This window comes from Euprymna scolopes, chromosome 40, assembly GCF_053919585.1.
Source record: "Euprymna scolopes isolate OS-2025 chromosome 40, ASM5391958v1, whole genome shotgun sequence".
Lineage (NCBI taxonomy): Eukaryota > Metazoa > Mollusca > Cephalopoda > Sepiida > Sepiolidae > Euprymna > Euprymna scolopes.
The window spans coordinates 50,591,431-50,617,083 of record NC_136521.1 but is presented as its reverse complement, the minus strand read 5'-3'; the positions used below and the strand labels follow the sequence as shown (position 1 = coordinate 50,617,083).

Here is a 25,653-nt window from a genome sequence, read left to right as displayed (position 1 = left end):
CTTAACACTTTATCAAATTGCTTTGAAGTTGCTGCTTCATGAGATGATCGTGCCAAGATATATTTAACACTGTTCATAGCATTTGGTTGTATGTGCCGTCTAGCTTTCTTTCTAATATTTTGGAGTGGATCCAGGTTCTAGCACTGTAAACAAGGACAGACTCCACCACTACTCTGAAGAACTGCCTTTTCAGTTTGTCAGTTCACCTTGAAGTCCATACTAACCACAGCTTATCCAATACAGCGCATGCTTTTCCCATGCGAAATTCGATATCTCTCTCCATGGAACCTATGTTGCTGCCCAGGTACGTAAACTCTGTGACTTCTTTCAGTGTTGTTTCATCAAGAGCTTTAGTCTCTCCCTCTGCATTGGAGCAACGTCTAGGATTGTTTGCCAATCACTGCCAGAGGAGCAAGCAAGAGCTGGGGAGAAATGTATTGTTGTGGACTCTACAGCATAGGACGACCTTGGTCCACGTACATCCAACAAATTGTGCATAACATCAACTGTGATCTTGACGATCTGAAGCAGCTGATAGAAGAGAGAGAGAGAGAGAGAGAGAGAGAGAGAGACACATTGGTCTGGGCAAGGAGCCTGACCAGATAGATAGAACTTTCTTTAATCTCCATTAATATCAGCAAAACTATTGAATATATAGGGGAAAATAGGACAATAAAATTACAAATGAATAACAAGATTATTATAAACTATTTTAAAAATAATTATGCAACTTAGGCATACTAATAGCAATGTTTGGACCTTTGCTTTCAACATATCTATATAAAAGTGAAATTGCCTCTGTGTGTGTGTGTGTACATTTCCCTACCAAACTACTCTGTCAATTTTCAGTCTACAGACTCAAGATTTGACATAAGAGCTATTGGGATTTGGGAAAATCTTTTTAATCGATTTTCGGCCAGAGATTTGGCTGTCAACGGGGTCAAAATTCAGCGATATGACCTTGGAAAACTCTACCAAACTTCTCCACCAATTTTGGGTCTAAACACATGAAATTTTAGATATAGGTTACTTGGACATGGATCTAAGTTTTTAATTTGATTTGAGCCAAAAACAAATGTTAAGGGGTCAAAATTGGAGTCAAAGTTCTTAAAAATTTGACCTCTGCATTCTCTACCAAATTACTCACCCAATTTTTGGTCTAAACATTCAGGTATTCAGACATGCAGCAAGGTTTTTAATCAGTTTTGGGCCGAAGATTTGGTTGCCAAGAAGGTAAAGTTGAAAGGGTTGACTTTTGCAGACTCTACCAAACTTCTCTGCCAATTTTGGGTCTAAACACTTGAAATTTTAGATGTAGATTACCTGGACAGGAGTAAGCTGTGGCAGTACCCTGCTCCCTCTTTTTTTTTTTTGTTTTTATAATACTTATTATAGCTCTACCTTAGCCATATATAAAACTTATTTCATGCAGTGCCCGTTTCTTTTGAAGAAGAATTAAGATATTGCTCTGGATTAATTTTGTTTGTATATAAAATATATATACAAAGTTAACAACAATACAAAAAAAAAACAGATACATCTGCCTTACTTTTAATGCTAGGTTTATTTATGGTGTCTTTTAAATTTAATAAAAACCCTTCAAAATTTGCTGACGAGGAGACCTTGCTTATTAAAAAACTATATGTAATAATTATTGTCCGCAATAAAAAGCATTGTTTTCCGAAACGATCGTACAGATAATTGATTTTGTTGTTGTTCCTTCTTATGAAACGGATTTTTAATTTAATTATAATTTGATTTTTAAATTTTAGATTATCAATCACATTACTTATATATATATATATATATATATATATATATATGCACATAAAGTTATGAACAGTACATAGGGTCTGAGCAAAGCTGGGCTGAACTGCTGATATATGGTATTTGAACGACGGTTATTTTAATGATTCAAATAACGGAAAGTCATTTTAAAGGTGTGATAAAAACAAGCCTTCGTATTTATTTACTAATATTATTAATATTATTAATATTATTAATATTACTAATATTATTAATAGTAAGTTATGCATATACTAGCAGGCCACCCAGCTACGATATTTGAATTTATGCAGATTTTGTATTTATTATTATAGAGCCAATTCGCTATTGATTATTATATTGTACCCCATATATAGTAGGGGTTTCAAAAGTTAAAAAATTATCACTTGTGTGCCATCAGCTAGAATCGAAACTAAAAGCATTTAGCTCTCCAGTAGTTTTCGCTACTATTTGAAAAAGACACATGCATATCAAAACTTTAAAAATTAACCTAATTAAATGTATGCATAGAAGATACATATTACGTCGACTTATGCCTGCCAAGTTCTTATTTTTCAATTTTGACTACTTAGTAGCGATGTTTTTTTTTGGTTGGTTGGTTGGTTTTTCGTTTTACAGCATATCAACCCTTTTCAGGTTATTTAATGCCGAATCCAAAGATTTAAGAAAAAAATTTTAATAGAATATATTTTTGTTGTTTTCAAGTCGGTTTCTATTTAGCTAACAAGTACTACTACTCCGGGTCAGAGTGGACCTGGGAGCAATGGCAATTAAAGGGTGGCTCCATACTCCCCAAAGCCCACAAGCTGGGGCCTCACCACTGGATATAGTTTAAGGTCATATCTAGGACCGATTTTTTTTTTTTTTTTTTTTTTGCTAAAAATCAAATCAAATCAAAATTGTTCCACAGGTCCGAATTTCCAAGTTTCAGGTGTGTAAAAAAAAAAAAAAAAAAAAAAAAAAAAAAAAATAAATTGACAAAGTAGTTTGGTAGGGATCGTTCTGTACGCACAATATCACACATATATATATATATATATATATATATATATATATTAGCAGGCAGTCCGGCGTTGCTCGGTCTTAAAATATGCTTAAATATGATATTTTAATTCATGCAAATTTTGTATTTATTATTATAAAGCTAATTCTTTATTGATTATTATATTGTACCCAATATATAGTATTGATTTCAAAAGTTAAAAATTATATATGCCTTCGGTGCCATCAGCTTGAATTGAAGTGCTCCAGCATTATTCATTACTACCTGAGCAACCAACACACTGATATCGACACGCTAAAAATTAACCGACATTAATGTATAAATTTATATTTGCACACGTATAGACCGTTAAATGGACTTATACCTGTCAAGTTTTACCAGCTAAAAACTAAATCGAATTTGTTCCACAGGTCCAAATTCCCTATACATCAAATTTCAAGTTTGTAGACCCAAAATTAACAGAGGAGTTTAGTAGAGTCCATTCCTTAGACAGACAGACAATGTCAGTTTTATATAGATACTAGCAGGCCACCCGGCGATGCTCAGTCGTAAAATGTGCATAAATATTATATTTTAATTCATACAGAAACTGAGATATGTGCATGTGAGTATTCTTTTTTCTGAAACCATTCACTTCTTGTAAGTAAAAAAAAAAAAAAAAAAAAAATACTTGATCTAAGATTGAAACCAAAACCTAAAGACAGTGAGTCAAGTACGATAACCATTAGGCCAGATTGACATGATCTTTATAAAGTGTTTTCAAACCTACTTATTCTTAATATAAAGAATCTGTCATGTGAATCATTCACGCATGTGCATTCGTGAAACAGTTAACTGATAAAAATCCGAAGACGCCTACCCCACATACCAATTTTTAAATTTTGACCCCTTTAGAAGCCCTTTTTCTCAGATAAAAACCGATTAAGAAGTTTTCCACATATCTGAATACTCTATATATCAAATTTCAAGTTTTGTAGATCAAAAATTCGTTGAGTATATAGGTTGAGAATTGTCCTCACATATATTCTCACTTTTATAGATAACTCGCTTATTTTGTCCTTTAGTCCTCACATCACATCCAATGTGCAATGTTTCTGACAAAGAGGGAAGAATTGCTGTTTTCTGGGTCAGAATCTATGTTATCTAACGCTTATTGTCTAGTTTTAGACCATTCTTTTTAGCTCCTTACATCAAATGACTTCATGTCAGTTGTGGAGCAATTTTTATTTATTTTTTTTTATTACATTTTCACTCCCAAATAAAGCACAGTGTCACTTTGATGTAGAGGGCTACTATCGGGGACTTAATTTGCAGAGATATGTGGAGAGTTAAACAGTAAGATGTTTGTTTACATTACATTTAAATATTTTTGCCTGTCAGTACAGTCAGGGAAGCAAGAACCCGGAAGTTCAGCAGTCCTAGAGAAGAAACTATTAGAGTAGAAGTCTTTCTAGCATCTGGGGATCTCTGCGTGTTGGGGTAGGATTTCACTGCTTATCGAGTTTGTCGCAGGGGGGGGTATTTACATCGAGGGGGTACAAGGACTTGTAGTTCGTCGGAGTACCTACCATTAAAATACTTGTAAAACAGACAGATGCAACATTTCTTTGATGAGACAAAGGTTGAAGCCTAGCTGACAGTCCAGGGATCCATTAGGTTGGCGACTCTCTTTTGAACCATGTCCAGGAGTAAGAGACTAGTAGCAGATGCACCAGCCCAAATGTGACAACCATGCTCCATATATGGTGGCCTTGTAGAGGTACAGGATACTCTCAGGCGTAAGTAACTTTCTAGTATGGTAGAGAGAGCCCACCTTCTTTGCAGCGGCCTTGGCAATGCCCTCAATGTATCTGTTCCAACTCGTCTTCCCCGTGAATGTTAAGCTGAGAAATTTGAACAAACTACTTCCAGGTAATGCATCTTTAGCCATGACTATTGGTGGTTGAGAAGGTTTCTTGTAATTATTAAAGTAAAAAAGCTTAGTCTTAGCAACATTGAACGTTACCATCCATTTTTGTCCCCCATTCCACTACAGACTAGAGATCTCCCTCTACGATTTCTGTCATTGCCTTGGATATGTGTTCATTCGTTTTCCCCTCATGCCTGTTATAGAGTGTGGCGTCATCAGAAAATATACCCATCTCGGACACAATTTATCATGGAAGTTGTTTATGAATATGAAGAATAATAAAGGTCCAAGGATTAACCCCTGAGATATACCCACATTTATATCATTGTTTTCATGTACGACCATCGAGAACAACCTGGATTTTTCTCTTATTTAAGAAGGATTTAACTATGTTAAGTATTCATCCAGTAATACCTTATGATCTAATTTTCATGAGAAAACAATTGTGTTATGCCAATAGCCTTAGATTTATATCTAGGGCTACTACCCTAGCCTCTCCTGCCTTGTCCAGCAAATGGTATATACGGTCAGAGATTACAGTTAGGATATCTGCAATATTCGCTATAGTTTTTGTAAACTGGTACCACAGAAGCAATTTTCCAGCAGGATGATAATAGGTCGACATGCTTTTGAGGGGTTTAGTTTTTTAAGAAATTAAAAAAAAAAAAGCAGTCGTGAATTTATCTTTGTAAATTCCTATTTCCATTTATTTTAATCAGTGTCATATCATTGGTAGAAACTGTTTTATCGTGAATAGAAATATGAAAGGAATGCCTGACCTGAAAAAACAATAACCAAAAAAAAAAAACAACAACAAAAAAAAAACAACAACAAAAAAAACCTAACAAAAACAATGGAAGCGGAACAAATTCATAAAAGCTTTGGCAGTTCAGATTTCATTTCATTATCTTGTTAAAAAATCTTTAAAAAATTTCTTACAAAAAAAAAAAAATATAAACAAAAAAGTATCTTAACAAAAAAAAATGTTTTAAAAAATACCTTAAAAAATCTTTATAAATTCTTTTAAAAAATCTTACAGTCTTTGAAAAAGAAAATAGAAATTAATAAAAAAAAAAGGAAAAACGTGGAAAGATAGGAGGTGAACTAGAAAAATAAACAAAAAGATAATTTGCATAATACCTTACTCTAAGAAATCCGATGCTGTTCAAGAGCAACGAGTCCGAACTAGAATATTTAAAGACACGAAGTTCGAACTTTTGACTCATATCTTTATTATTAGAGTTTTAAAAATAATCTTAAAAAAATGTTCAGATTGTCACCCAAGCCCAGATCATAATAATGATAATATTAATATTAATAATGATTGGCTTATCCTACACCACACCAAAAAGGGTTAAGGAGGATGGAAAGACCGAGGAGAGAAAGCCCTGACCAGACCTTCAGTGAAGACCAATAGTCACTACTAATGAGAAATCAATGGTAAACGGCTGTTGTGATAATACAAACTAATTTGCAAAGGTGGGGAGTACTGGAAATCTGGGGAGACTTGTCACTCAGATTCCAGAGAACACTACAAGTTGTCCTCGGAAAAAAAAAAAAAACTTTGATGATGGCCTGTGTAACTACTGCTCGTGAGTAAATGATAATACTCAGATTTACGTATTTCATGTTTTTCTTGTTTTCTTTGCCAACTTCAACTGTTCTAACCCAAATATTCCCATTCATTCTTTCAACGTGACTAAACTAACAAAGTCTCCTGCAAGTTATTTATGTACATCAGAATTGTACAATAACTATTTGTTTTTTTTTTAAAAGTTGTTAAAATTCTTTTTTTTTTATTTATTTAACAAAAAAAAAAAAAAAAAAAAAAAAAAAAAAAGGCACTGTGTCACTTTGACGTAAGGGACTATTAGTGTTGTATTGTCGGGAGGGAGTTCTGTATATATTCTGTACATGTGTATCAAATGGCGTTCTTGACCCTTAGCCTTTCTCCGATTTTCGTATCAATTTTCATTCACTATTTCTTTGTAAAATAAAGCGTCTTTATCATGCTTTCCATCAACACCAATACAGACAAGATTTTTAATTTTTTTTTATGCTTTTCATAGGAATTTTTTTGTTTTCTTTTTCCCTGTCAATTTTTGATTTATCCAAGAAAAATGTTCAATTTATTTTAAACTAGCGGGGGTACCCGGTGTTGCGTGGGTCAGTTGCAGTGGTGTAGGAAAGGTGAGAATAAAAAAGCCCGGTGAGGAGGGGGGGGGGAGAAACAACAGGGTGGAGAGAGGTGTTAAAAAAAAAAAAAAAAAAAAAAAAAAAATTGGTAGTAGGCTGGAACCCGTAACGCGAAGGAAGAAAAGAAGGTGAAGTTAAAAAAAAAATTAAAAAAAAGTGGTAGTAGGCAGACAGGCTCGAACCTGTAACGTGAAGGAGGGAAAAAAAGTGAAAAAAAACAAACAAACCATAACGCGTTAGCCGATGTTGCCATCGTGCAATCAGAAGTTGCGTGCATCGAATTTAAGTATACTTAATCGAACGTACGTGGATTTAAATGCTTTATTTGCTTCCCCACGAAAGCAAATTAGACAAGGACGTTTTTAATGTTGGGAAAACCAGTCCCCCCCCCCAAAAAAAAAAAAAACGAGGCACTCTGGCAGTATACAAAAAAAAAAAAAAAAAAAAAAAAAAAAAAAATAGTAATTGTCTCAGTATGAAGGGTTTCCCCTACATTGACCAAAGACCAATTAACTTAAGTGACGCATCAGAAATCCCGGCCCACTTTTGAACAGTTTCGCTTTAAACGAAAAAGCCAAACAAACACCAGATACGACGCCATTTTGTTTAACTTTATCAAAAAAGATAGATGGTGTCCATTTGTGAATCTGAGAAGTATGCGAAAACTTTTTTTTTTTTTTTTTTTTTTTTTTTATTCAATTTTCACCCCAAACAAGGCACAGTGCCACTTTGAAGCAGGGGGCTACTATTAGGGAATTAATTAGCGGGGTCATTATGAAGGGAGAAGAGTAGAAAGATGTTTGTTAACATTACACTTGAACTTCTGCATATCATTGCAGTTGGGAAAGCAGAATCCCGGAAGGGAGTTCCAAAGACCCGCAGTTCTGGGGAAGAAACTATTGGAGTAAAAGGCTTTCTTGCACCTAGGGATCTCCACTGTAAAGGGATGAGACTTAGTAGCTTGTCGGGTTTGTCGGGGGTAGTTACGTCGGGGAGGTACAAGTGTTTGCAGTTCGTCAGAGCATTCACCATTAAAGTATTTGTAGAACAGGCAGAGGGATGCAACATCTCGTCGATGGGACAGAGGTTGAAGCCCAGATGACAGTTCAGGACCTATCAGGTTTGCGACTCTTTTTTGAACCCTGTCCAGGAGCGAGAGACAAGCAGCAGATGCACCAGCCCAGATGTGACAACAGTACTCCATACATGGGCGAATGGTTGCCTTATAGAGGTATAGGATACTGGCAGGCGTAAGTAGTTTTCTAGCACGGTAGAGGGAGCCAACCTTCCTTGCAGCAGCCTTGGCAATGCTCTCAATGTATCTATTCCAGTTCATATTCCCTGTAAACGTTAGGCCGAGGAGTTTAAAAGAAGTACTTTCAGGCAATGTGTTCTTGGCCATTGCTATTGGTGGTAGAGAAGGTTTCTTGTAGTTATTGAAGGAAACAAGCTTAGTCTTAGCAGCATTGAATGAGACCAACCATTTTTGTCCCCATTCCACTACGGATTGGAGGTCATCCTCTAGTGTTTCTGCCATTTTCTTGGATATGTGTTCATTTGTTTTCCCCTCATATCTGTTATAGAGAGTGGTGTCATCGGCAAATATACCCATCTCCGAAACAATATTATCAGGGAGGTCGTTTATGAATATCAGGAACAATAGAGGTCCAAGGATAGACCCCTGAGGCACTCCCGCATTTATGTCATATTGTTTGGATGTACGTCCGTCGAGGACAACTTTGATTTTTCTATTACTTAAGAAGGATTTAATTACGTTATGAATTCTTCCAGTGATTCCATATGATCTAATTTTCCTTAGAAGACCATCGTGCCATACCCTGTCAAAAGCCTTAGATATATCAAGGGCCACCGCTCTACCCTCCCCTGTTTTATCCAATGAACGGTATATACGTTCAGAAACTACAGTTAAGATATCTGCTGTTGAACGGGCTTGCCTGAATCCATATTGTTTGTCAGTCAAGAGTTTAGCAGCTGTTAGGTGCTGGACTAGGGCTTTATTAACTAAGGACTCAAATATTTTGGCGAAAAGCGGGAGGAGGCTAATGGGGCGATAATTTAGTGGGTCAGTTCTTTCACCAGAATTCTTGAAGACTGGTACCACAGAGGCGGTTTTCCAGCAGTCGGGACTCGTGGAATCTAGCTGATGTGAGAACCTCGACGCAAAAAGACTTTCCCGGACATACACAAACGCTTGCGCCTATTTTGCCTTGCATATATTAAATGAAATATTTTGCAGTATTTCCTTTTTTTATCGATGCTCATTTAGTTTTCTGAAAACAATATAGTCATAAACAAACGAAAAATTTATCGAATAGATTTTCTTCATATTTTTTTCTTCAAAAAGCAGCGTTAATATGACAGAGTTACTTTTTTATTATTTAACACCGACATAAAGTCAGCATATGATTGTTTACAAAATCCATTTGCTAAAAAAAAAAAGAAAAACAACAAAAAAAAAAAACCCCAAAAAAAACCCCCCAAAAAACGATTAAGTTTTGGAAAAAAATATTTTGGGTTATTATTTAGGTTATCAACAACTTTCTCTGCATAGACAGTCATAATTCCAAAATCGACTAACCTTAACGTATAGGTGTGTGTAACAAGGGTCTTATTGAATTTGTGTCTGTTCTCTATACATGTATTTACGTGTGATCAACTAGTTTTCAAAATGTCACAAAAACAACTTCTGGTGTATGTTCTTCCGTTGCTCCCTAATGAACAAAATAAACATCTTCCTTCTTACAAGAATATGATTGGCTGGTTAATACTGACTTGTGCAGCTGCCTGGAAAGGATGTTGAAAAGTACACTACAAGCTGCATGCTAAGAATATACGAGCTTCTCCAGATTAGTGTCCGAAAATGTAGCAAGACCCACTCACCTACTTCAAACGAATATATGTTTTCCTTTGTCTGACGAGAGAAAAAGGAAGGCATACCTTCAACAAGTGGGACGAATATCATTTATGAGGTTACAACATTTGTTGGATGAAAAGCTGCAACAAAAATTCTACTACGAACAACAAACTTCCGGGTTTTTTTCGGCAACCTTTATTCCAGGTTGAATGCTGATACAGTCCTGTCTACATGTTAACTATCGGTCTTGCTCCTGTTGGGTGCTATCTCGTTTGTTGACTGTCTCTCAGCCGTCCGTTACAAACACTAATTTTCTAAGGTGTCTCTAAACTCGTTCACGTATCTATGTAACCAAAAGTTCTTGCCTGGTCTTGTCACGTATCTACGTTTATTAAAACTAACCATTCCAATCCTATTTCATTAAACACCCTTGTAAACATTTTATTGTTTTACATATTTCTGGCTTAGTTTTTTCTACATTAAATTCCAGTCATATTTCAAAACATTCTTCCGTTATCAAAACATCTTTGTTATTTCCATAACATTGTTACCAGTTCAAATGTCGGTTGCTCAACTCTCTACCCGGGACATCAGACATTGCCCAGCTATAATATAATATTATTTGGGACCAAATTTACAAGGACACTATGTAGGGAATTGGGCAGCAAGATGTCTGTTTACATTACACTTGAACTTCAGCATGTCAGAATGGTCAAGGAAGCAAGAAACTGGTAGGGAATTCCAAAGTCTAATAGTTCAAGAGAAGAAACTCTTAGAGGAGAAGGCTTTCGGGGATCTCTACAGTGTAAGGTTGGGATGTTCCTTGTAAATGTTAAGCTGAGAAGTTTGAATGGAGCTTTCAGGTAGTGTATCATTAGCCATGGCAATCAGTGGTTGAGAAGGTTTCTTGTAATTATTAAAAGATAGATTCTTAGTCTTGGCAGCATTGAATGTTTACCATCCATTTACGGCTCCATTCCATTAAAGACTAGGGTTCTTCCTCAAAGGTTTCAGCCATTTTTTAGATATGTGTTCATTCGTTTTCTCAAATTTGTCACCCATCCAGCGCGGCTGCAGCCGAGATTGAACTCCCTACACAAGTTTTGTAGTGTAATTCAAATCTTGTTGGCAGCTGAATACTTGATGCTTCACCCAGGGCTATCAAGGGTATTTTTTATCATGACGCTATCACTAGACGGAGTGCCTACCATGGCTTAAGAGAGTCCCATCTACCCTCGAGAGAAGGTTGGTTGTTTTTGTTTTATGGCATATCACTTCTTCAAGCAAGCAACCGACAACCTCACATGCATGAGAATGTCCCAACCACGAGGAAAAAAAAAAAAAACAAAGACAAAAAAAGAACGTCTTTTTATACTGCCATCTTGAACCCTGATAACACCTAAATTTCCATTCATCTTATTTTCGTATTATTTTTTTTTCTATCAGACGGGTTCTAGGTTGGATTACCAATGCTTCTATATAGAGGGCACATGCCAACCGTGGGCGCTTATTGTTGTATCTCTCCATACCAAATTCGTGTTATTTGTTATGAACATTTTTTTAAAGTTTCTAACTTGAAGCATTTTCTTTTCAATTTTAACTCAGCAAACCAATTATGCACCACTGCACCTCATACAAAAAATAAAGAATGAAAAAAAAAAAAAAAACAACAACAAAAAAAAAACTTACCAACTAAAGCTTTGTAATAATTCCTGGCACTTAAGGAAAGTTGCCTGAGGTTCGGCGTGAAATGTTCATTTAAATTCTAAAAGAAAAAAAAAATACACATTAACACAAACCACGCAATAAAAGCCAGACTCACCAGAAAAAAAAGAAAAGAAAAAAAAAAATTCATTTACTACCGTACACACACTAGTCATACCGTGACCCGTTGGGTCACAACCATTATTCTATTGTAATTGTTTTGTTTTGTTTTTTTACTTTCATTCACCCTGAACATATTCTCACTGAAATGTAAGGAGCTACTGAGATAGAGGCCAGATTTTTAGAGGGCAGTCTAAATGGGGAGTTGGACAGTAAGATGTTCACATTACATTTACATTTCTGCATGTGTATATAGTCGGTGAAACCGGGAGCAGGAAGTGACCTGAGGAAAGAAGCTAAAAAATCTTCCGGCATCTAAGAATATCTAGTGAAGGGGGGAAATTTTGCAGCTAGGCGATTGTATTTTTGTTGCTCTGGAGTTAATTAGAAAACTAGGAGCATTTGCTAAACACGCACACACACATACACTAGCAGGTTGCCTGGCGGTGCCCAATTACAACACTTAAATATATAATTTATGCAAATTACGTATTTATTATGGAGTCAATCCTCTATCGATTATTATACTGTACCCAATATGTAATAGTGATTTAAAAATTAAAAAAAATGACCTTGGTACCATCAGCTAGAATAGAAATCAAAACACAGCTCTCCAGCGTCATTTGTTACCCTCTGAGCCGCGTTCATACATAAATAAAAAGTTAAAATAACATTGTTTAATCTATAAATGTATATTTGTGCATGCATAGAAGAGCACTTATATCTGCCAAGTTTTAACTTTTTTCAATTTTGACCCCTTTACTTCTATTTTTACTGGCTAAAAACCAAATTGAATTCGTTCCACAGGTCCAAATCTCGTATGTAGACGTAGTCTTTAGACCAAAGATTGACAAGAGTTTGGTAAAGACCGTTCCTCAAACAGACAAGGTCACTTGTGTGTGTATGTGTGTGTGTGTATATATATATATAAAATGATATTGCTCCTTTCAAGCCCCTAAGTGTTAGGAAATATATATAAAAGACAAAAGGAAAGGAAAAAAAGTTATAGCAAAAAATGGAAGGAAATAAGTTTATCAGGTGAACAAATGGAATACTGTTGCCATATCTGGGCAGGAGCTGCTAAAAACAGCCTATCCTGTCTTGACAGAGTACAAAATAGACTTCGTGGCTTAGTGGGGGATGCCCTTTTCTCTATCCTGCAACCTCTCTCCCACAGAAGAGATGTTGCGAGCCTATCCTTGTTTTATCGTTATTTCCATGGCAGGTGCTCATCTGAACTCCAATCTCTAGTCCCCCCTCGCCAATCTTTCACGAAAAACACCCGTCTAGCCGAATCCACTGTGAAAAATTTCCCCCACTCTTTATCTGTGCCTAAATCAAAAATGTGGATTCCATGAACAAAGCTTCTTTCTTAGAACTGCACGCCTGTGGAACTATTCCGTCTGCCTGCTTCCCACCGGACTACAACTTGGATGTCTTCAAGTCCAATATTAACAAATTCCTAATGAACCGCCCCCTTAAGTAAACACTTCATCAAATCTCCACACTAACGTAATGTACTTGCAATAACCCTTATCCCTGAGTGGCTTCCGGGCCTTGATAAGTGGTGATCACTGTAAAAAAAAAAAAAAAGGTATAGGAAATAGGGTTGGTGGAAAGACAAAGGATAGGAAGTTGTTCACCAATGAACACCAAAGGAAGCTGAGGTGAGATTGTTGGTCAAGATGTGGCAATGATTGAGACAAAGGAGGTCAATATATTTTAGATTTAGTTTTAGGAGTGTTGAGTTTTGCAACAGTTAAACTAGGAACAGTTTCAGATAGTCGGGTTGATGACAGTAAAAGTTGAGGAGACTTAAGAGTTGGACAGTTAAACACAGTTTGTGGCTCAGATGAGATCGGAAAATGAATTGATCAACAGACTGATGAACGTAGCCTTTACAGTAAATGTAAACCTTAGAAGGTAGTTTCCCATGATGGTGTCACACACGTACCCAGATTTCAACCAATATCCACGGAATGTGTCAGAGTTTGTGCCCTTTGTGTTTTGCTGAATTTTATTTTTTTTTTATACTTGTGAACCAATGTGCCCCCAGCAGCTACCAATGCGAGAAACGACAATACAGCAAGAACAAGAAACAAAAGAGAAGATGATCATAGAAACATTGGGGTCGAATACTTTAATACTTAAAACTCGATACATGAAACTTTATAACATTTTTTACAGATTATTTCTATCGCAAATATAAATAGTTATAAATTTTTTTAAGTGCACACGAACTTTATGGACACCCTGTATATATATAAAGTGAGAATGTGCGTGTGTGTGTGTATGTGTGTGAGGACATTTTTCTTAACCTGTATATGCAACAAATTTTTGATCTACGGACTTGAAATTCGGTATATAGGATAATCAGACATGTGGAAAACGTTTTAATCCAGAAAAAAGAGCTGCTGGTAAAAATTGAAAAATTGGTATGTGGGAATGATCTATATATCAGATTATGTAGATAAGTATAAGTGGTAAAAAAAAAGGAATAAAAGTGTTCAATACGTTAGTAGAGCCGAATATGTTTTTTTTATAAAGCTTTTACCATCTGATGAAACAGATGAGATCTCTCGTTTGTGGAAACAATTGTTATGGACTAAGTTGATGGTTTGAGGTTGTAAAATAAAACTATATATATATATATATATATATATATATATATATATATATATATATATATATGCACACAGTGTTAAAGGTATTCAAGAGGGAAAACTTGGGAATTAAAATGAAGTTATTAAGAGTGCTCAATAAAAAAAGAGCAAAACATTTTTTATTTATATAGACAAATATTACATAGTTGCTACACTGAACACACACACATATGTATATATATATTTCATTTCTTCCATTTGAGAACCAGACGCATGTCAGAAACATTAGCATATTCAGTGTAGCGACTAGGTAATATCTGTCTATATAAATAAAAATATTATATATAACAGATATTTTCCAACAAAACCAAGACTTGCACCTATTTACTTGCCTCCCCACTAGAGCAGAGTTTTTTTAATTTGAGGAAAATCCAGCTAACCCATGGAAATATTCAATAATAATGAAAATTCAGACTTTGTAATTACCAATGCTCTGATTGTATGGCTATTAAGAAACAGCAGTTATTTTTCAATTAAAACCAATTTTGTTTGATACAACTGACTTTGCCAACATTCATCATTTATGGTAGACTGTTCAACCACCTACTTTAAATTCATGGGCTACTTTATCTGTGGACATAAAAAGAATTACTGTTCAGGCATTCAATGTCTGGAATGATATTAATTTTTCCAAGACTCAAGAGACTCATAATCACAGCATAGAACCGTGTATTCAATAAGACATTATTTCAAGATCATTAACCTATTTCTTGAGTGCTCTCTTATGTATCTTTCCGGTTGCAGTTATGTTGTGTACATGCACCAAAATAAACATGCAGCATGTTTACAAAATGGCCACATCTTAAATTTTTTTTTGTTTTTAGTTATCAAGGTGTTCAACTGAGCTTCAATCTATGGTCCCCCCTCGCCAAACTTTCACAAGAAACACTCGTCTAGCTGTACACACTATCAATAATCCCCCCCTCCCACTCTTTATCTGTGCCTAAACCTAAATGTAGATTCCATGAACAAAGCTTCTTTCTTAGAACTGCACGCCTGTGGAATTGTCTTCCGTTTTCCTGCTTTCCGGCTGACTACAATATGGTTGTGTTCAAGTCTAACGTAAATAAGTTCTTGATGAGCCGTTCTATATAAGTTATCAAATTTACCAAATTTTCATTACTAATGATTACTATATTGTCCGATGTCTACTGTACACTCTTTAACCCTTATCTTTGAGTGGCCTCTTGGCCTTGATAAGTGGTGATGCCTATGTAAAAAAAAAAAAAAAAAAAAAAAAAAAAAAATCACCTTCGATCAATTTTGTTCAATTCTTCTTCCAAAGAAGTTGATACTCATTACAGTTATTTTCTTTTGGAGAGAACCATATCGCAAACCAGTTCAGATAAATATATATATATATATATATAAAAAAAATAAAAATTACAATTGAATTTACCAAAATGATCCAAGATGGTAAAATTAAAGTATATTATAAATATTAAAGAATTAATATTTATAAAGTTATCTCAGCCAGATGTAAAAGCTCGATAAAACCAAATAGAAGATAGAGCTTATAATATGAGCAAAGAGCTAATAAAACGTGTTAGGACTATCCATTTATCTAGTGTTTCCTTTTCAGATTAAATATGTTTTTAACTCATTTCAAAGTGTTTTTTAACATGTTTTATTAACTGTTTGCTCGTATATATATATATATCTATAAAAGTGAACGTGTCTGTCTGTCTGTGTACATTTCCCTACGCAATAACTCTGTCAATTTTTAGTGCATAGACCCGAAATTTGAAATACCGGGTACTGAGATTTGGGAAAATCGATGTGACGGGTGTCAGCCAGAAATTTGGCTGTTAAGGGGTCAAATTTCAACGATTTGACCTTTAAGAACTCTACCAAACTCCTCCGACAATTTTGGGTCTAGACACTTGAAATTTTAGATATAGGTTCCTTGAACCTGGATCTAACTTAATAAAGTGATTTGAGCCCGAAACAATAAATTTTAAGGGGTCATAATAGGGGTCAAATTAAAAAAAAATTACTCTTTTTTTTTTGCTCAGCATACACCTCCAAACACCCGGGCAACGCCGGGCTGAAATGCTAGTATATATATATATATATATATATATATATATATATATATATATTTTAAATTGCTTTCTATCATTTGTTATTTTTATATTATTTATTTATTTATTTTTTTTTTGGCAGCATTCACCCAGGATGGGTTGAGCCCAGTGGCATAGCAACTATTTTTGCCACCCCAAGACAGCCATAAGATTTGCCCTCTCCTCTCCTCCATGGCCGTTGATAATCCGTTAAATTTAAAAAAAGTCCTTAAAATATTTATTTTCATGGAATCACAAGCAAGGATCTAATTTTGGACTGCCGCTATTAGTGCCAGAATTTCATCTTACTGCATTTAAATATTTTTTTTTTCTATTTTTACCTCCACAAAATGCCCCCCTCCCCCAACCACACATAACAATCTGCAGAAGCGAACACATGTTCTGTTATGTAGTGTTTCTATTTACTTGCTTCCCCACGAGGGCAGAGTGAGACACAAGCTCGGTTTTTAATGTGAGGAAAATACAGCTCCTAAAAAAAACAAAAAAAAAAAAACACGGGTGCTCTGGATAGGAACAAAAGTAAAAATTGCCTCAATCCAGAAGGATTTCTCCACTGATTGAGGTCAGAAACACTGAAGTGTAGTAACAGAACAGATACTACACTTTGCTCCTGTTATGTAGTGTTACGGTGTTCATTTACATTTGTCTATGTAGTAATATAAAATTATGTAATGTTTGGGTGCATTTTCCTTTTATTCTGTGTCTCCCGTCCCACCCCCTGGGTCTCGAGTGATAGGCATGTTTTTCCTTCGCGGAAAAAGAGAAGTCGGGATATGAAACTCCCAACAGTGGTGCTGGAGTTATCGTTTCACGGACGCACTGTGTTGCAGCGTATAGCGTGGTCGAACCAACAAAATCTGCTCTTTAAATGTGTTTGCTTACAAAGGAATCACTGCTTATCAAGGCCCAGAGGCCACTCGAGGATAAGGGTTAAAGAGGATACAGTAGTCAAAGGGATAATATAGTAATCGCTAGAAGTGTAAATTTGATAAATTGGATTACTTAAGGATGAACAGCTCATCAAGAACTTGTTTACATTGGACTTGAAGACGACCATATTGCAGTCAGCTGGGAAGCAGGCAAAATGAAGCGAGTTCCACAGGTGTGTAGTTCTAAGAAAGAAGCTCAGTACATGGAATTCACATTTAGGTCTAGGCACAGATAACGAGTGGGGGGAAACTATTGATAGTGTTTTCAGCTAGACAAGCGTTTCTTTTGAATGTTTGTTTGGTGAGGGGGGGATCATAGATTGAAGCTCAGACGAGCACTTGCCATGAAAATAATGATAAAGCAGAAACAGGCTCACAATGTCCCTTCTGTGAGAAAGAGGTTGCAGGGAATAGAAAAGGGAATCCCCCACTAAGCTACAAAGTCTACTTTGAGCTCTGTCAAGGCAGGATAAGATCTTTCTAGTAGCTCCTGCCCAGATGTGGCAACAATACTCCATCCTTGGGCGTACCTGGCTCTTATATAGGTAGAGAATTGCATTAGCAGTGAGATATCTACTGGATCGATAGAAGGATCCCACCATTTTTCCAGCAACCTTGGTAACAGATTTGATGTAGGCGTTCCATTTCAGATAAAGAGTAAATGTCAAGCCTTGTCAAAACATGGAGCCCCCGCAAGATGAGTCATCCATTTCAATTGATGCCAGATGGCGATCAGAGCGTTACAAAATGGTGCTAGTGGGTCTGCAGAGGTCAGTGGAGATAATACAAGTCAAACACTACCAATCTTTTGAGATCTGCAGCTCTCACTGGACATATATCGCAGCTGTAGAGGAAGATTGTCCAAACAAGCATCTGATAAGTCCAGACTTTCGTGCCTATTGTAATCTCATCCCGAGATCACAGGCGGGGTTGTAGGTAACTGTAATCACGGCCGACATCGTTGATTTGGGCATAGATATTGTTGTACTCCTGACCTGTGGTGATAAGCATTGATCCCATGTATTTCTCCACTAAGATTCATGTTTTTCTCATTTTTTGTGGAGAGGATTTTTTTTGGGGGGGAAAATTGCTTTGGAATTATATATTAGAATCCTAGAATCGTCTGCCACACACACACACATATATATATATTGATTGGTTGAAGTCTGGAATTATATTTCTAATACCCTCCCTCCATGCATACATTCATATCGATTGGTTGAATTCTTATGACGAAGATAAAACTTCTACAATCAATATTTTTTTTTTACGTGTTTATCTTTTATTTTTGCAAATGCCTATCTTTTTTATCGTCTGATCGTTTCACAATAAAAAGTATTTTGTGTCACATGCTGCTCACCAGAAACCTTGATTTAATTATTGAAATACGCATATTGATCCAAATAAAGAAAATAGATAACAGCAAAACAAAAAAGACAAAAACCCCAAAAACAAACAAAAAAAAACAACAAAAAAAATAAAAAACAAAAAAAAGAAACCCAAAAACAAAAAGAAACCCAAAAACAGAACCCCCCCCCAAAAAAAACCCCAAAACCAGACCCCCACAAAACAACAAAAAAAAAAGACCTCACAAAAACTTCTGACAGATGCATTGGTACGTGACAAAATTGGTATAGTTTTAAAGCTTGGTCTCTCGAATGACAAATATCGAAAAATTGGCCAAAAACAGTGTTTCACCTGGGCCATTGTCTACAAGGAGTGGTCACTTTTTTTTTTGTCGGCATTTTTGCAAGTCATTCAAACCTTGCGTCAATGACGTCACATAAAATGCTATTTCGAACGCCCGTGATGTCACAATTGCGGTGGTGCATTGATAAGATCGTTAACTTTTTTTTCACCTCCTTTTTCTCCTGCATGTTACAGGCTCGAGCCTGCCTTCTATCCCTAATTTTTTTTTTTTTTTGCTTACACACACCACCACATACCCGGGCAAGTATAATCTATAATATAAATTTCACCTGTCTATTTAAATGTATGTATGTATGTCTGCTTGTATGTCTGCCTAAAACTTTCGACAGAGGTGACGGATTTTCACGAGATCGGTATAATTTTGAAGCTTGACGTCTCAGATGAGAAATATCGTAAAATTGGCCAAAAACATTAATTCCTTCACCTGGGCAGTTTTCTACAAGGAGGGGTCGATTTTTTTTTTTTTCGAACCATTTTTGCAAATCATTGTATCAGTTGGACTGACTTTGCTTAATTTTAACGTTCCGAACTTCCGGTCGCGTCATGGAGTATCGGTAAAAATCAGATTTTCGTTCACTTTTCAACCTTCGCGTCATGGGTTCGAGCCTGCCTACTACCACTTTTTTTGCTCAACGCACACCTCCAAACACCCGGGCAACGCTGGGTTGAAATGCTAGTATAATAATAATAAATATCTGCATTAATCAAAATATCATATTTAAGTGTATTTTACGACTGGGCAATGCCGGGCGGCCTGCTAGTGTTGAATAAAAAGACATTGAATCTCATTCTAACATTTAAAAACAACTTTATTGATTTTCTTTGTATAGAGGAAGGGTTAGTCATGAAAAGTGTTGCTGTGTATGTGGGTTTGAAGTTATGGTTTGTAGCCATGATGGATTATCTGTCTCTTTAAAAGTTAGTAGTAGAAAGTTTCTGTAAAACGAGAAAGAAAGTTCGTATGTGTACCGCATGTGAAGATAGTCATGTTGTCTGATTTGTATTCACGTTCTAGTTGAACCCCGAGCCCGAAGGTCGGGTGAGTGCTACCGAATCCAAAAAGAGAAGTTAGGGGTGGACAGGTCCATTTCACATAGAGTTGTTGTCCGTCCAAGATCTAGGAAGAAAGAGAAAGAGAGAGCGTGTTGCTGGTTTAACCTTTTATAAACTTGGTCACATGACTGAGAGCTGGTTTCTGATTGGACAAGCCAGGAAGGAAGTGTATTTAAAAATCTCCAGTCGCGATAATTCACTCCTGCTCATGTTTGTTGCTATTTCATCTTCTACAAAGTAGCAAATATTCAAGCCATGGATTCTTTCGACGAAAGCCTCAGGAATGATAAATTACTTTCAATAAATCAATCATTCTTACCTACTGGATCTTCCCTCTTGTCCTGTAATCCGTTTTTTTTTTTTTTTGTTTCGTTATTTAAACAATATCATCTTTAAAGTCATACCGATACCGAGGTAACAGCTTATCAGAAAGCACAGTTTCATAATTTTGCATTGTTTTGCTTGAACAGTATATTTCTCTATCAGAAAGCGATGCTTTATCTACACATGAAATGCAGATTCCCCCCCCCCCACCGTCTTAAAAATTTTCAAGAGTAGTTACAAATGAAGGGATGAACAATTTGGGAGTAATTTTACCCTATAATGTCCCCTAGGGGGACAACCAGAATTATCCTGGAAAATCCATTCTGGCAAAAATTTACTTTCTCCATGACGAATGTTTGGGTAAAATTTCCAAAAATTCCAAGGCGTGGCTATTGAGAAAAAGTGTGGACGGACAAACGTGAGCATATTACTCGGTCCAATCTCTCCTTTGTCTGGGGACCGATAATCAATTTGGGCTCAAATTTTGACATGTGCCATTTGAATGTTTCTATTTACAATGCCTCCCCACGGGACAGAGTTAGACACCAGGGTCGTTTTTTTAGCGTGGAGAAAAGGAACAAGAATAAAAATTGTCTCAGTCGTGAAGGATTTCTCCTCCACTGAGAGAGAGAACAAGAATACTACACTTTGATCTTGTCCCGAAGGTACTTTATAAGAATCGTATAGATCCTTTTTTTTTTTTATAAAGATAGGGCCTGTAAAAAATAAAATGAATTTGAAATGGCACTATTATCCAACTCTGCATTGTTAATTTCATAGTCTGATATTATCCATTAAGCCAGCCACTTATCACATTATCGTAGACATTTGCTAACGGTGGTGGGAGGAGCTTTTATTGAATATCTTTGCTTTCTTTTTTTTTTTTTTTTTCCTGTCAGTAAAATTGTTTGAAGTCGAAATCCCATAATATTAAAAACTATTATCTTGTCCCATTTCTCTCCAGCTGTTGTCCAGAAGTCTATCAAAAAACAAAAAAAAAATAAATGGATTTTTAATTCACCATAAATACATGATCAGGCACAAGGCCATGGGGAAATGGATTTGTCTTATTTTATTTATCTACTTTTTTTTTTTTTTTTTTTTAAATTCTTTTTCACCCGAAACAAGGCATATTGCCACTTGGACGTAAAGAGCTACTATTTGAGATGGTGTTTAACTGTGAGTCGTCGAGTAGCGAGATGTTTGGAACATTTTGCATGACTTGTGCATCAGTTTTTGAGTGGCAGAAGAGATTCAACGAAGCAGAGAGTCTAAAGGATGATGAGAGGTAGGGGAGGAGTAAAGAAGTCAGAACACCAGCGTTGATTGGCCAAATAAAGAATTTCATGGATAAGGATCATTGCGTGTCTATAGAGAGAATGTGCCGAGTTTGATGCGAGTGTGAGAACTGTACACACAATTATTCACGAGGAACTGAAGATGCAGAAGATTTGCGTAAAGTTTGTGCCAAGGATGCTCCATCTTTGTCACAAACCAAGATGGGCATCAAGACAATTTCTCACCTTCCCTATAAGGATGCATTCAATAACTTCATCCTTGTCACAGTCTATTTGACAAAGATGGGCATTTAGACAGTTCATCACCTTCCCTATAGCCGAGTCCTTGCTCCCTGTGTCTTTTGGTTATTCCTGAGGCTGTCATTATGAGACAATTGAGATAAAAGAGGCTGTGATGAGGGTCATAGACAAGCTCACAAAAGAGTAATTCCATGCTATCTTCGATAAGTTGTTGGAACAGTACAACAAGTGCCGAAGGAGATTACTTCAAAAGGGGACTTGAGTTTCATACGTGTACTATCAATAAAAGTGCTCACACAAAAAAATGTCTGGAAACTTATTGAAGGCACCTCGTATATATTGTATTAATAAAGGTGATTCTTCACAGCTTATTTCACCTTATAGATCTTACTTTGCTTCAATTCGTGTCTCTCCGTTACACAGCTGAATTATATTGCTCTCCATAAATTTCCTTTGTATATTTTAAATTAAAATTACAAAATCATCCTTGCGTAGCGGTATCAGCTGGTATCTCGCGTAATAAGTGAAAAACCGCTAATAAGTGCGGCTAGCTTTATTTGACCGAGATGGGCATCAAAGCAGTTACTTACTCTCCCTATTGTTCAAGCCTTGCTTCCTGTGACTTTTCGTCATTCCCTAAGCCCAAGGAAAACCTTAGAGGCTCTCGTTATGAGACAATTAAGATGAAAGAGGCTGCGATGAGAGTCATTGACATTCTCACACAAGAGGACTCCCATGGAGCCTTTCCGAAAGTTGTTGGAACGGTAAAACAAGTGCATTCCAGCTGGACGAGATTTTTTCAAAGGGAGGAGGGACAGAGTTTCATGTGTGTACTATCAATAAAAGTGCCCATACGAAAAAAAATGTCTGGAAATTATTGGAGGCACCTTGTACACTAAACAGATGCCATCGATTTTTTCCCCCTTTGCAAAACTCAATCATGTTCTGCAAAGTCAAAGACAAAATTTCCTGATAAACCAAAAAGAAAAAAAAACAAATAAACAAAATAATGAATAAATATTTGAAGATATAAAAAACTTTAAGCATAAAAACTTTTCCAGAATTACTGGATTCAGCATTAAATATGCCATAAAACCAAACAACTAATTTATTATGTAAATCTCACCTGTTTAAATGTATGCATGTATGTTTGTATGTCTGCCTAAAACTTTCGACAGAGGCGACAGATTTTCACGATTTTCACGTTTTGAAGCTTGACCCTTTGGATGACAAATATCGAAAAAATTGGCTAAAAAGATTAATTCCGTCACCAACTGGGCACTATAGGGTGGGGTCGTTTTTTCGCCAATATTTTCGAAAGTCATCCCCTCTTTTCGATTGTCTAGCCTTAATCTAAACCTACGTCACTCCCAATTTGGCGATAGCTGCAACAGCAAACACGTCACTCCCCCCCCCCATTCTTTTCCTCCTTCACGGTAGGGATTTGAGCCTGTCTGCCACCATTTTTTTTCTTAACACACCTCCAACCACCCGGGCAACGCCGGACACCCAGGCTAGTAAATAATATAACAAAGACAAAACTAATGGCAATCATCACAATCAAAACTGCTCGAGCTAGATGAAAGTATAGTTCTCGGATCCATACTCGAATTAACACCACGGAAACTAGCTAGCAGAGTCGAGAAAACAAGAAAATAAACAGAATTGTTGTCTTTAATCAGAATTGCATCAATAATGATTGGCGGCCAAAATACGCATGCATATCAAGATGAGGTTTCTAATATATATATATATATATATATATATATATATATTTATATTGTGTACAGAAAGTTGGTAGATGAGACAAGTCATTGGTACCGTCAGTTTCAAGCCCGATAATTAGGACCATTTAAGATATCCTTATCAAGCTCTCTTCAGCCAATATTCATATATATATATATATATTATATAAAAATACGCTCTTATATTTCGGATTTTCCTTTTAATTGAGCACTCTGCTGGATTTCTTTTCCAAAAAAAACTAATTACATATATATTTTTTTAAAGTTTGTTTTCGAAATGTCGTTACTTTCAATGTATACCGTTTTCATTTAATGGATCTAGATTGTTATTTTAAAACCATTCACCGTTAATTTTGAGTTAAGCTCAATTTGTCTATTTAATAAGGACAGAGCATATATAGTGCAAAATTTTGTGGAAAATTCAAAGACTCACGTTTTCTATTTTATAATCATCGTTTATTTCCTGGATTTTTCCATTACAGCTGTTTCATTAATGAGTTGGCAATTTTACGATTTATGTTTCCATAAAAGTATCCTGTCCCCACCAACTTCTTCAGATGTTTATCCATCAGATTTTTACAACAAAAGGTATATTTTTAACATGCTGGACATCGTATTCGGGTAAAAGGATTTCCACAGCCCTGCTTCCTCACTTCCTCTGATGGGGACAGGATATTTTTATGGAAACATAAATCGTAAAATTGCTAACTCATCAATGAAACAGCTGTAATAGAAAAAAATCCAGGAAATAAACGAAGGTTATATAAAAGAAAACGTGAGTTTTTTTAATTATCAACAAAATTTTGCACTATAGTTTATATATCTATCTAATATATCAATCTACCCAAACTTTCATATCTTGTATGTATATTTACTTATATTTTACTATATGCATTTACTTTCTTGCTTGTTCCTGAATTTGCAGATACCGGCCATCCTCCCCCCTTAAATATTTTTATTTTTTATTTTATATTTTATTTTTTTATTTATTTATTTATTGTTTATTTATTTTCTATTTATTTATTAATTAATTTATTTTTCATTTAGTGTCTTTTAACAACTCTTGCTGACATTTTTTTTAAGTAATAACTTGTACATTTAAGTGGACCTATATTATTTTGCCCTATATATTTTTTTCGCGCCTTTTAACATTTCCTGTCTGGGTCATTTTGACATTTGTTTTTCTATTTTCTATTTAATTCTATCACCATTTAATTTTTTTCCCTCTTCTTTCCTGATCTTTCTTATTTATATTTATGTCTCAGCAGCAGTGTGAAAAGCACGTCTTAATTTTCTTATATTAATAAGATTGGAATTTTCCCCCTTTTCCTTTGTACATATTTGTGAATTATTCCATGGATTTCAGCCTTTGGATTATTTTGGACCATCTTCCAATTACGGGATTTCCTTGGATTTTACTTGTGCAAATGGAAATTCAGTTAACTTTCTTGAGGTTATATATTTGGATTTTACCGTCACTGGATTATTTATCTTCCACCAGACTATCCATTCACGTGTAATCACCTTTTTCTTCACCATATACCCTCTGCTCCACTTTTTGTTATCAAGTAAGATCTTTGACTTACTTGTTGTTTCATCAAATACTTTTGTATGCAAAATCCGATACTTTTGTATGCAAAATCCGATCCCGCATTTTGCTAATTCCTACCCTCTGATGAGAAGGAAAGTATTTCTTCGAAATTCTGCGGATTAAGTACTATCCACTTATCAAGTGTTTCCTTTTCAGATTAAATGTTTTTAACTCTTTTTCAAAGTGTTTTTTAACGTTTTATTAACTGTTTGCTCATATATATATATATATATATATATATATATATATATATATATATATATATATATATATATATATAAACACGTTTTATTAACTGTTTGCTCATGTGTGTGTATATATATATATATATATATTTATATATATATATATTTATATATATACATATATTTATATATATACATATACATATATTTATATATATACATATATTTATATATATACA

General features: G+C 35.4%; 1 protein-coding gene across 4 annotated transcripts in view; it reads right to left on the bottom strand.

Moving 5' to 3' along the window:
• The window catches only part of LOC145265556 (BAR/IMD domain-containing adapter protein 2-like), a 213,332-nt gene that overhangs the window by 151,896 nt on the left and 35,783 nt on the right, over window positions 1-25,653 (bottom strand). For 3 of the 4 annotated variants that reach the window (XM_080121524.1, XM_080121528.1, XM_080121525.1), the window contains exon 2: window positions 11,458-11,533. In XM_080121524.1, the coding sequence (XP_079977650.1) occupies window positions 11,458-11,533 (76 nt within the window). Of the gene's footprint in view, window positions 1-9,940; window positions 10,048-11,457; window positions 11,534-25,653 lie in introns of those variants that run through there. The other variant, XM_080121527.1, reaches the window with a different exon arrangement.